We start from the raw sequence: 12,896 nt of genomic DNA on the forward strand, positions 1-12,896 counted from the left end.
CATTGCGATTTTCATTTCCGCATTGCGTTTTCATTTCGCATTGCGATTCTTCGTTGCGATTTTCATTTCGCATTGCGATAGTCAATTTTGCCTTCAACATAATGCAGATTGAAATCAACAAAATCAACCATTACATTCATCAATTAAACAAGCACAAATAAGAATTATATTCGCATCAATTACACAAATCAACTTTTACAAATCATCTTTTACAAATCAATTAAACAATCAAAAAATAAGCAATAATTCTTATTTCGATCATCTACTATTGAATCAACTTTTACAAATCAATTAAACAATCAAAAACAATCAATTAAACTATTGAATCAACTTTTGCAGCTCGACATCATTTTCACGCAGTTCACTTCTGAGATTAACCTGCAGAAACCAAACATTTGTTCAAACAACACTTTCTACACATCTAAAACTACAAACAGCAAATTATGAATTCTAGGTACTTAACCAAACATTTTCAAACCAAAAGTATATAAACTTACCAATTGTTTATGGACATTTTTATAACGCGGATGCAGGTAGGCAGCGTCTCGTATATATCGATTTAGCCATATAATGCCGAAACCACAAGCCTACTGCAGCTTTATCTCTATCGGTGGGAGGTAGATACTTGATGCTTCCCGTCGTCAAACGCTCCAACGCCAAGCATACGAGAGGACACAATCTCCTCTGGCTCCGCTCGTTTGTTGTGGCGCGGTCTCGTCTCTAATAACTGTAATATTGAGCTTCTTTGGCTTCTTGTTTCTAGAACGAGTCCAATAATTGATCGCATCCAAGAATTTAGCCAAATGAGAGCTCCATCCCTTAATAACATCTCTTAAATCAGCCAATGATATGTAATTTCATGCTGTCATACACTATTGTCTTAAGGGATGGGAGCTGAAGCTCGACGAGAATCCAATGTTTACGTTCCAAAACAGGGATAAACACCTGCAATCATAAGTAATAATTCATTCATTTGCGCACTTATTTCATAAAACCTTTAAACTCAATCTAAAATAAATACTAGCCTTATCGACCTCCCACCATGCAGGATAAAGTTTAGCTTGTCCATTGCCCAAATCAAATGATTCATTTCGTGCATTCTTCAAGTGAACGGCGTGAAAAGACGTCGGCATAATTGTATATCGTATATTTTTATTTTTCTTAAGTTTTCTTATTATTAGAAGACGTGTCACCCACGCATCGATATGCTGTTTTACAAAAAAAGACATATATAGTGACTTACATAAATTTAAAAAAAATTAATCAAATTGAAATATAAGAAAAATATAAGACTTACCCCCCATCGAAATAGCCATTGTCTTCGACCCCTAATAATACGCCCCACCAAGACCGATCAAGCAACAAATAGATATCATCGGTGAGCTTGCATATGTCAGTGAAACACCCCTGGCTCCGCTCATGTAGATAAAATCAACAGCGGTCTTAGCCAAAGGGTGTTATCCAGAATTGTGTCCGGTAGTTGTTCCATCTCTCTTCAGATACCGGTATGGTACTGGCCGGTAACTCATACAAGAGCCAACTTGAATCCATCATGTCCGGCACGTCAGAGGGTTTCTCAAGAAGCCTACATATGACGCCATGTGAATCGGGCTCTTGAATGGTGGGAGGGACCTCTCAATGATGACAGTGGCCTCTTGAACGGTGGGAGGACTCTCGAGGAATGATAGGGGGGGCCTCTTCAACGATAGGAGTGGACTCTTGAGGGATGACAGGCGAGTCGGGCTTCTTCTTGCGGTGTCTTCGCACTATTGGGGTGTACGGAGACTTAATAGCACGTGCACGCTGTCTGATGCGTGAACTCCGTCGTGCAAGCATAACCCGACGTAAAGCATCCACTCTATCGGCCGCTAAATAATTAAATACAAAAATCAGTAAATAAACAGACATGATATTTAAATAGTGAAAACAAAGACAAATATGTTTCAAACTTGCATTGTATTCACCCAAGTCATTATTCTATCATAGTTCACAAAATGCATCAGATAACAAAGAAAAATATGTTTCAAACTAATACCCTGAAGTTAGTATTTGTCTTGTTTTGTCTTTTGGTTGAAAGTAAATTTATCCATTCAAGTTTCAATTTGCAGAAGAAGAAATAGTTTACTTTCGCAACACGAAACTTAAAATCGCAACGCGAAATGAAAATCGCAACGACAGAATCGCAATGCGAAATGAAAATCGCAACGAAAGAATCGCAACGCGAAATGAAAATCGCAATGCGATTTTGGTTTCGCGTTGCGATCTTGTCGTTGCGATTTTGGTTTCGCGTTGCGATTCTGTCGTTGCGATTTTCATTTCGCGTTGCGATTTTGGTTTCGCGTTGCGATTTTAAGTTTCGTGTTGCGAAAGTAAACTATTTCTTCTTCTGCAAATTGAAACTTGAATGGATAAATTTACTTTCAACCAAAAGACAAAACAAAGACAAATACTATTTCACAGTGTTAAAGAATACAGTTTAGCAGAATTGGCAGCAACCGAACAAATTTACTTTCAACCAAAAGACAAAACAAAGACAATACTATTTCACAGTGTTATAGATACACAGTTTAGCAGAATTGGCAGCAACCAACAAATTTACTTTCAACCAAAAGACAAAACAAAGACAAATACTATTTCACAGTGTTAAAGAATACACAGTTTAGCAGAATTGGCAGCAACCGAACAAATTTACTTTCAACCAAAAGACAAAACAAAGACAAATACTATTTCACAGTGTTAAATACACAGTTTAGCAGAATTGGCAGCAACCGAACAAATTTACTTTCAACCAAAAGACAAAACAAAGACAAATACTATTTCACAGTGTTAAAGAATACACAGTTTAGCAGAATTGGCAGCAACCGAATAAATTTACTAAGCAATCTAAGTGAAATGGCTAATCTAAGTGAAATACGAGTAAATTTATCATTAAGTTAAATATGGAAAATCTTAAACTTACCTCGTTGCGTAGAGTATGAACCTCATTCTGCAACGATACTATCATCTCACGTAGAGCGGCAACCTCACCACGTAAAGTTGACACCTCCACACGCCATGCACCATCGTTATCGCGTAGAGTACCGATCTCCTCACGCAAGGCATTGACCTCATCACGTAACTCCCTTGACTCATCCCGTTGAGGTGGAGGTGGAGAACAGGGAGATAGGAGTCGTGGCATCTTTGTCGGTCGCCTATCATGAGGTGATGGTGGAGAAGAGGCTCGATGATGTGACGGGATAGGTGATGGCTCTCGTTCTAGAGGTGTATAGTCGGGTCGATCGGGTGATGGCTCTATGAGGTGATGGCTCTCGAATTGGAGGAAGTGGATGCTGCTCATCATCTGTGCCATCAAAAAAATTCTGACTAGCTTGCCACCAATCAGTGGCAAGCTCTTCCTCCGTGGGTGTCAGTCTTTGTAATGGAATGTTAGCCTCCTAAAATAAAAACTCAAACAAAGTTAAACGTCTACTATTAATAACTTGTTATATATATGAAAGTATTTGTGTTAACTTACTTATTATTGTGGCATATGGTATTAAGTCTTCCCAATCCAACAGAGTTTTCCTCTTCCAGGAAATAGCCCTGGGAATATCATTTGACGTTTTTATTGCATATGTACGCATGCTGGGGAAAGCCTCGAATATCCAAATCTACAAACAATATAATAACAAAATTAGTAATTGTTAAATAATTAATTATAATTTTAGAAACATTATATAGAAAATCTTACCTTAAAGGCCCAAACAAAGCCTGACAAAGTGTATTTGGACCCATCGCCCCGCAAACTTTTGCGGTCATCAAAGGCAGACGACAACTTAGTCCAGGTAGCTTTCCATATATACGAACCCCACGGAAACAGATTCCATGCATTCAGGTCCTCTACCAATATTATTAGCTCCCGATGAATAGGTTGTCTGGCCTCTCTGCCTAAAAAGCCGGCATACACAAGTAGTAGAAGGCATACTCGGACAACATCGACGTCATCCATCCGAGTGAAACCAGCTTTCTTATTAAACAATTTCTTCAGGTCGACATGTAGGTTCGGCTTCTCCATTGACTCATCCGGAAAAACCCGGGATAACCATGATGGGCGGGCGATATGACGAGTGTACCGGCCTACATCATCGTGTCCGAATCGTAGACCAGTGATTAAGCAGAACTCCTTCCGCCCAAAACAAGTATACGCTGGTGGAAAATGAAACCATATCTCTTCCTCACCACGTTGTATACTGTCGGGTAGATTTGATGTCATGGTCTGAAGCCACAAATGGGTCAAATTAGCATCTCCACCCGGATGCTGTACTCTCAGCCATGGCCCGAAGCAGGTTTCCTCAAACAATTGTCTTTGAGCAGGTGAAAGCTTCTTTGCAATTGTAGTGGCCAGGCTGACTTTATTTCTCAAGGTCAATTGAGCCGAAAAAAATTTCTACAAAAACAATAAACATACCAAGTTAGATATACCAAAACTACACTGTGAAGATATACCAAAAACAATAAACATAAAAAGTAGTAGTTTATTCTTGAAACTAAAATTTGCAACACTGTTTTGTCTTTTGGTTGAAATGAAAATCGCAACGAGAGAATCGCAACGCGAGATGACAATCGCAACGAGAGATCGCAACGCGAAATGACAATCGCAACGAGAGAATCGCAACGCGAAATGAAAATCGCAATGCGATTTTGGTTTCGCGTTGCGATTCTCTCGTTGCGATTTTCATTTCGCGTTGCGATTCTCTCGTTGCGCTTTTCATTTCTCTTTGCGACAGTCATTCTCGTTGCGATTTTCATTTATCTCGTTGCGACTCTTCTGTAAATTGAAACTTGAATGGATTGCATTACTTCAACCAAAAGACAGAACAAAGACAAAGACAAATACTAACTTGAAAATCGGAACGAGAGAATAGCAACGCGAAATGAAAATCGCAACGACAGAATCGTAACGCGAAATGAAATCTAAGTGAAATGGTTAATCTATTATTGAAATGACCAGTAAACTTATCATCAGTTTCAATATGAAAAACCTACAATAATGCAAACATTTCAAAATAAAAATAATTAAAAAAACTAACCCTCGGAGGTTGATTTTCCATTTCTGAATATTGTGAGGGATTTCTGACCGTGAATGGTTGTGAGGGATTTCGCCGGAGATGGGGACGGAAATCTTCGGAGATGGGGACGGATTTCTTCGCCGTAGAGAGTGAGAGATGGAGATGGGACTGAGTTGTGATTTTAGGTTTTAGGTTATGAGTTGCGATTACGGGATTTTGTCTTAATATTCTTTTTGTAATTTGAAAATAAAATACGCGTAGCGATTATAATGGCGCTTTAAATATCGCGTTGCGATTTACGGATTATCGTTGCGATTTACAGATTCTCGTTGCGATTTACGGATACGCGTTGCGATATACGGATACGCATTGCGATTTACCCATACGCGTTGCGATTTACGGATACACGTTGCGATTTACGGATACGCGTTGCGATTTATGTGTTCGCGTTGCGATTTTCATATTCGCGTTGCGATTTTGGAAAATCGCAATGCGAATTTGTACTATCGCATTGCGATTTTCAAGAATCGCGTTGCGATTTTGGAAACTGATTTGCGATTCTGGGGATCGCGTTGCGATTTTTATTTCGCGTTGCGATTTTGTTGGTCATTTTGGCAAATCCAAAAAAAGTTGGTTAAAATCGTATATTATAACTTTTTTTTGGTCACTGAGACGATTTTCTCATAAAAAAATTGCGGATAGTGCTTTCTCCTCTCTCTCAAGCCCACCAAATTTCATGCTAGTAACCGATTAACCTTCTCGCTCACGTCTTTTTTATTATTATTATTAATTTGGGTAAGTAAAAAGTATTTTAGGTTCAAAGATATTTTTCGATCATTTAATATTGAATACTCATATCTCTTGTATTTTTAGCGTTCACGTTATCATCCATTGAAATCGCTTAGTTCATGCCTCACTCACTACAATAAACCAATTTACCTACTGCCTTCGAGATTAATGTGTGAACAGTCCAACACATTATCATCCACTATAAATCATCTCCTAAACTCTATTTAATCCCAAGAACTCTCTTTATTTTGAGTAAGAAACTAGATGACACTGCAAAAAGGCAGAACATGTAAGCACCCATACAACAACTAGCATAACCTGTTTTAGTTATATAAATTATTTTTATATCAAAATTATACTTAATATTATATTTTGGTTTCGTCGGATCTATAATTATTTTTTGAGTTAGAGACCATTCACGTAATTTACTCTTAAAAATACAAAGAAGACAGTTATCCAAAATGGAATTTAGTAAAAACTTTATCAAAATAAAAGAAGAGAAGAGTGGGGTATCAAAGGAATATACCAGAAACTGAAGGTCACAAATGTAAATTAGTAAAATCCCATTCTACTTATCTTCAAAACTGATAAACAAAGCTTATGCCCAACGCTTCTCCGAAAATAAAAATGCTAAGCTTTGCAGGTGATTTTTTTTTCAATTGAGAAAAAACTGTTCAACAATGGATTTCGTCTGGTCTATAACTGTAAGTTTTTGCCCATTTAGGGCTTTTTGGAAAACTAGCATTTAAGCTGTGATTTTACTTTTCAAAATCTTCATGAATTCCTGGATCTAGAATAAACCCCAGAAATAATAATGACAGAAGATTTGGGTCTTGATGAACCTTTTGTGAAAAACAGCCATTCTTGGAACATTCTTATATATTGGTATTTTAATTCTCAAATATATATATATAGAACATGGTCATCTTGCAAGTTGTTTGATCAAATGCCAAGTAGAAATTTTGTTAGTTATAACTCACTGGTTTCTGCTCTCTCCCGGCATGGGGTTTACAAGGAGTCAGTACTTGTATTAAAAAAGAAGCTTATGTGCTCAAAGATTTTTGTGTCTAAGTCCATAGGTTATGTGCAACTTGCACATAAGATTCATATCCGAGGAGAAATTTTGTTAATTATTGATAGTTGCAACTTGCACGGTTATTGAAATTGTTGGTGCTTGTGCTAGCTTATCTGCTCTAAGATTTTTGTGTCTAATCCATTGCTTTACGATTTTTTTTGGTTTGGATATGAATTTGATTGCTTACAATGCTTTGGTCGATGCTTATGGGAAATGTGGGGAAGTGCGCAGTGTGTATAGGTTTTTCAAACAAATGAGTGAAAGGGATGTGGTTTGGTGGACTTCTATCATGGTTGTTTATGCTAAAGCGTCTAGATTGGAGGATGCTTTTTGTGTTTTTGAGGAAATGCAGATTATGAGAACGGTATATTTGACCAGTTTAATCGCTTGTTTTGCTCAAAATAGTTGTGGAAACGAAGCATTGGATCTTTTTCGGCTGATGTTGAAGGAGTGTGGCCTAGAGCTCACACGTTTGTCTCTGTTTTAAGTGTTTGTGCGGTTTTGGCACTTATTGAGAAAAGTAAACAGATCCATGTGCACATGGTTAGAATTGGCAGTAAGGTGCTTTCTTGAATCTGTTTGTATTTAACGCTCTAATTGACATGTACTGCAAGCGCTGAGACATGAACTCAGCTAAATTACTGTTTGAGAGGACGCATGAGAACTCACTTAATGTATTTAGAATAATGATAGAAGACAATTTTAGACTTAATCGCATAACGTTTCTTAGGGCAATAACTGCTTGTAGTCACGCAGATCTTGTCTCTGAAGGAATGAAGAATTTAGACTTAATGGAAAAGGATTTCGGTGTGACTCGTAGGTCTGATCATTATGCAATCCTGATTTATTTGCTTGGAAGGAAAAACAAACTTGAGGAGGCCATGGATATAATTAAGAGAACTCCTAATGGACCGAAATGTGTTGGCATGTGGGGTTCGTTTTTGGGTGATTGTCATGTTCATGGTAACTCAGGTCTTTCCTGCCTGATATGTAATGTTATCGAATGTCTACGCGGCAGCTAGAAGATGGGATGATTCCAAAGCAATGAGAAGGCTCATGTGGGAGAGAGGTCTGAGAAAAAAGCTGCTTATAGGTTGATTGAGGTGAGGAATGTACGGCATGAATTTGCGGTGAAAGACAAGGGTCATTCTCAGATTGAAAAGATATGTGAAGTGATTGTAGTACCAGTAGATCATATGAAGGATTTGGGTACTTACCCTCAGAGATGGTATTTCCTTTCCTGATGAAGATGAAACTTGAAAGTATTTTCTGCCAACTCCCTTAAGCTACCCGTTGCATCTTTGACACCTTCTTACTTTATGGAAATCCCAAAATATGACCTGAAAATTGTCTGAATGACTTTAAAAGCCTTTACAGAACAGCGCTCTGTTCAAACTGATAACCAGAAGACAGAATATGACTTCGATTATAAGCCGGATAGGTCTATATATTATGTTGCTAATAATATTATCACTGACCATTGTTTGCAGGTAATTTCTTATCGAGTTACGCTCTTACACCACTTGTTCGAGCAAGTCAAGTATGTGGATCCGAGAATTTTAGTTATGTTCATGTGAAGCTTTTTAAAATGGGGAGCCAGCATCGCAATGCTGTGATGGTAAACGTTTCTTGCCAAATGCTCATTTTCATTTTAAGGCTATCACTATAAATCTTTTTTAGTTACGTAGTATATGCTTAAGCAGTTCCAATACATTATTTTGGGGGTTCAGGGAGTGAAGTAATGAAGAGGAAGCATTCGAAAATCTTAAAAACCTCACCTTATTACTGTTTCTTTTTTATCTTCGGGTATGTTTACTTGGTTCATTCTTTGTCAGATTTGTGCAACCAGGAGGAGAAGGGCAGCATATTCAAGGACAGAAACCTATGTTCTACTGGAACCCGGACAAGATGAGAAGTTTGTCTCCAAAGAAGAGTTGGAAGCCAAGTTAAAGGGGTGGCTCGAAAATTGGCCTGGTGAGACCCTTCTACCGGACCTTGCAAGATTCGTGACAATCGATGATGCCGTTTCTTACTTAATAAGGTCAGTCTGTGAACTAGAAATAGATGGAGATGTCGGTTTGATTCAATGGTATGAAGTTCGATTAGAGTGAGATGAGCCATCACAAGTCTTGTGACAGTAGCAATTATGTAAATTTTCCACTTCCATTCTTAATGATGGAAAAATTCTTTACATGTTTTCAGTTCTAAATACAGAGCTAGCCATCTTGAAGCATTTGCTGAAGCTTTTTCCATGAATTTGCCATGGTAGAATGGAAGCTTAGTAACAAAATTGATCGCATATGTAACTAATCTAGGGTTTAAGAAGTGGCATGGGATTCGCATCTTAGCATATGCTATCTAGACAGTGTCCCATGAATTATTCAAAACCACATCAGATCCACTCTACACTGCACACTTCAATATTTATACAGTTTCAAATGCAAAAGAATGAATAGAGGCATTGAAGAATTAGGGTGGGTTTCTAGTTTCTACAAAATACAAAGATCCCTTCCACCATTAACAATAGAATGAAGAATCAAGCTTAACTCATATATAGAATGAAGAATTAGAAGTGCACCAGACACAAACAGTAGAGAGGCAGCATGATCTCCCAAAGTATATTATTTATGTCGAGTTATTGTATATAATATCTTTTGATATATTTTTTCTCTTAAAGTTTAAATCGTTATTTCATTTACCCAAAATCGTTAACTCCTTTAAAAAAGTCGAGAGTAAACTATATATTCAATCACTGTAGTTTCATTTTGTCTAATGGATTACGTAAGTTTAAAGAACCCACAGTTGTTCCTATACATCTCGAACATCATATCCACTTGTCCACCGTGCACGAACGTATTAATTGTTGAAGCTAAAGCTCCTGCAACAATTTCCATTATTGTGGTCCAAGCTCCATTGAAAGACCCCATGACTAAAGCTGCAATTCCAGACAATAATAACCCTGATTGTAACCCCTTAGACCGATGCGGATAGTCCGATCCGATTCGGGTGTCACATTAGGGCCACCGGAGCGATCTACTATAAAATAGCAGAAAATTTAAAACTTTTATTGAACATGTAAACTCATAAAATCATTTATAAATACAAAAGTAGACTTTACCTATATTCGGAAATAAAACAGATTTTTCAGACTCGTATATAAAACAAAATACAACATACATGCCCCCTAATCACATGTACCATACTCTGCAAGCAACGCCGGAAGAGCTCCCTTACTGAATTCGATAGATGCACTGATACAATTCTTTTAACCTGCAATGGTGAGTAATAGAGTGAGCTTCGGAAAGCTCAGTAATACAGAACTACCAGATGATGCTACATGACATGCAGATAAATGGGAAGCCATAATTTTCTTATTGAATCAAACGTATACCAATTGCGGAATAATTTGGGGTTCCATTAGTAGTTCATCGAGTAGAAGTCATGAATCTCAGTTCATAAGAAACCTTTTATACAGTCACGTTTTCATGAGGTCGAATAGGATGTCTAGTGTGTTCTATCAGTATGATAAAATCATAATAGGTACACTAATCAAATGATAGTTCAGTAAAATCCCATAAACCATACTGTAGTAGAGCTTTTTAAACTCGTATTTTAAAACTATCTTACAAAGAGTTAACCTAATGGAACATGAGCCTACCCAAGAAAGTTCGGGGCCACGGGGCCTACCTAAGAATACATTTTAGGGCCGCGGGCTTACCCGAGAATGATCTCAGGGCCGCAGAGCCTACCTAAGAGTCACATTAGGTCCATAAAAATTTTCTAGCTTGATCAGAGCTGTACTATACAAATCTGTATCTCCAAGATACAATTTATACTGTGATACAAATCCATAAGCCATCACCATTAAGTCGGTGCATCCATAAAACAGTAACCATAGATTTCAGTGTACCTCTTGTTAAAACAACAAAACAATTTATTAAAAAAAAATAAGGAACACACTAGAGAAATCCCAGTACTTATCAGAGGCATTTTGCAGTTATTAGCATAGATAACATGAAACTGATGTCTTTTGATCAGATCCCAGGAACGAGGTCCTATTGAAGAGAATCAATTACTAACCGATCTAATTAGACATTTAAGGTTGATACTTTAGAATCCCACATGTTTTCATATGCATCAAGAGAGAGTTCAGGTATGACCGGAGTAATTTGAACTGATAAATGAGAATGAAGATTCAGGGCACTTACCATCCATGTCAATCGATTGAACTATCGAATAACTCCCAAAACTAATGTATATTAACGAGTTAATTCATTGCCCTTCCATGGTATTCACTCTTTAATACCAACAAATCTTATTCATAGATCATCTTTAGAAACATCGCTAAATATAGCTTAAAGAATCGAACATGCATCCTTATAATCTTTATTTTCTTTCCACATTACTACAATATCAAGAATTGATGACGTATTTGATTCTTAGTTCATAACCATAGGGACTGTACATCATACAAGTTTATTGTATTTCCAGACTCATCCAATTACTTACTAAATTCTCCGTCATTAAGGTTCCTTGGTTCATTTAACAATTAATGCTATCCCCGGTTACTTCATAGTTTTCCAGAGTAATTCAGACACTTCTGAGTTTCGGATACAAGTTGTACTTCCGCTCAGTTCACTTTGGTCATATACTAAAATCATTTTGTTATTCGTGATTGATTTATCTCACGAATATCCACTTCTTAATATCGAATGCGCTCTAGCGTTGAGCTGAGCTGAATACTTCCATAATTATTATCAATCCAAACTTGAGGAGACGAACTATCAATCAAGTGGTATCTATGCCATTCAAGTACTAATATAGCACTAGCATTGTTTGATCGGCTTAAATTGTGTTTCATAACATTAAAGAGCAGTACAACATCCATGTTTATTTGAATTTCTTAATTAATCTAAGACATTTACTTAGTATAGACCATAAGGGCATTTTGGTCATTTTGATGCTCAATGTTTTTCCATTCTTTTCAAAGCTTGAGGATATCTATTCATTTTTTAACTTGGTGATAATCTTGAGTCATCCATTACAAGGGTACTTTGGTCATTTTATAGATCCAGTGTATTTAAATCATTTCTTTCCATCTGATCTTATCATTTAATTCAAATGTATCATCTTTTCCAGTCGTTTCAAACAATTCTGGCAAAATAGCACCCTCGATAATTTATTCTTCAGGTATTTACTCATAACTCGGAGATTTCCAAGTTAAAAGCCTTTTCAGATATTACTAACGAATTATTAGGAATTTTCCATACAAAAGTATGATCTCAACCATTAAATCAGTAATTTATCGGTTTAAGAACAAATTCTCATGTTACTTTCTCATTCAAAGTCAACTTGGACTATTTTTACCTCTCAAGGGCATTTTCGTAATTTCTTAACTAGATAATTTCGGTATTAACTCTTAACGAAAATAATTTATACTTTAGAGATCCAATGGTTAATTGCTTTTCGAAACATTCTTTGATCTCGAAATGATTCTTTAACAGACTTCTAGTATTTTGCATAAGCCCTATTGGGTTAAAACCCGGTTATTCAAATTTTCTAAGCAAACTAGCATTTTGTATGCACATCTGTAGTTTTATCAAATCAATATGTCCTTTCAGAGTTATTAATCAACTTCCAGGGACAATTCTTGTTATCTTACAATATAAGGGTATTTCCGTAATTTTACCCTACCGAAATATTCTCATAATTTCCCATCCAAGTACCTTTGATGAAATAAATTATATGTTACAGATCCAAGCTAATTCCTTTATCACTAAACACAGAACTTGCAATTTTAATTCTAACATTCCATCAATTCCTTATAAAAGTCATCTAAACCATAATCAGTTATCGAATTTTTATTGTATTCAGATCGAGTGTATAAATTAATTAACTACACATATGAGACTAATATTATCTTATTCATGCATTTACCAATATTCACATGTTCCATAAAGCATAAAGAGGTAGTAAAGTATTAC

The 12,896-nt window shown here is 36.6% G+C and overlaps 1 protein-coding gene and 1 pseudogene across 1 annotated transcript; both read left to right on the forward strand.

The window, feature by feature from the left end:
• Positions 1–6,453: 6,453 nt before the first annotated feature.
• Positions 6,454–9,048, forward strand: LOC120166677 (protein CHLORORESPIRATORY REDUCTION 7, chloroplastic-like). Its single transcript, XM_039175911.1, has 3 exons — positions 6,454–6,541; positions 8,403–8,530; positions 8,748–9,048. Exons 2-3 carry the CDS (start codon positions 8,501–8,503, stop codon positions 9,021–9,023), a joined length of 306 nt encoding a protein of 101 aa, XP_039031842.1. The 5' UTR covers positions 6,454–6,541; positions 8,403–8,500; the 3' UTR covers positions 9,024–9,048.
• On the forward strand, positions 6,920–8,384 carry LOC120166714 (annotated as a pseudogene).
• Positions 9,049–12,896: the final 3,848 nt, after the last annotated feature.

This window comes from Hibiscus syriacus, unplaced genomic scaffold (assembly GCF_006381635.1).
Source record: "Hibiscus syriacus cultivar Baekdansim isolate YM2019G1 unplaced genomic scaffold, ASM638163v2 tig00111644_pilon, whole genome shotgun sequence".
Lineage (NCBI taxonomy): Eukaryota > Viridiplantae > Streptophyta > Magnoliopsida > Malvales > Malvaceae > Hibiscus > Hibiscus syriacus.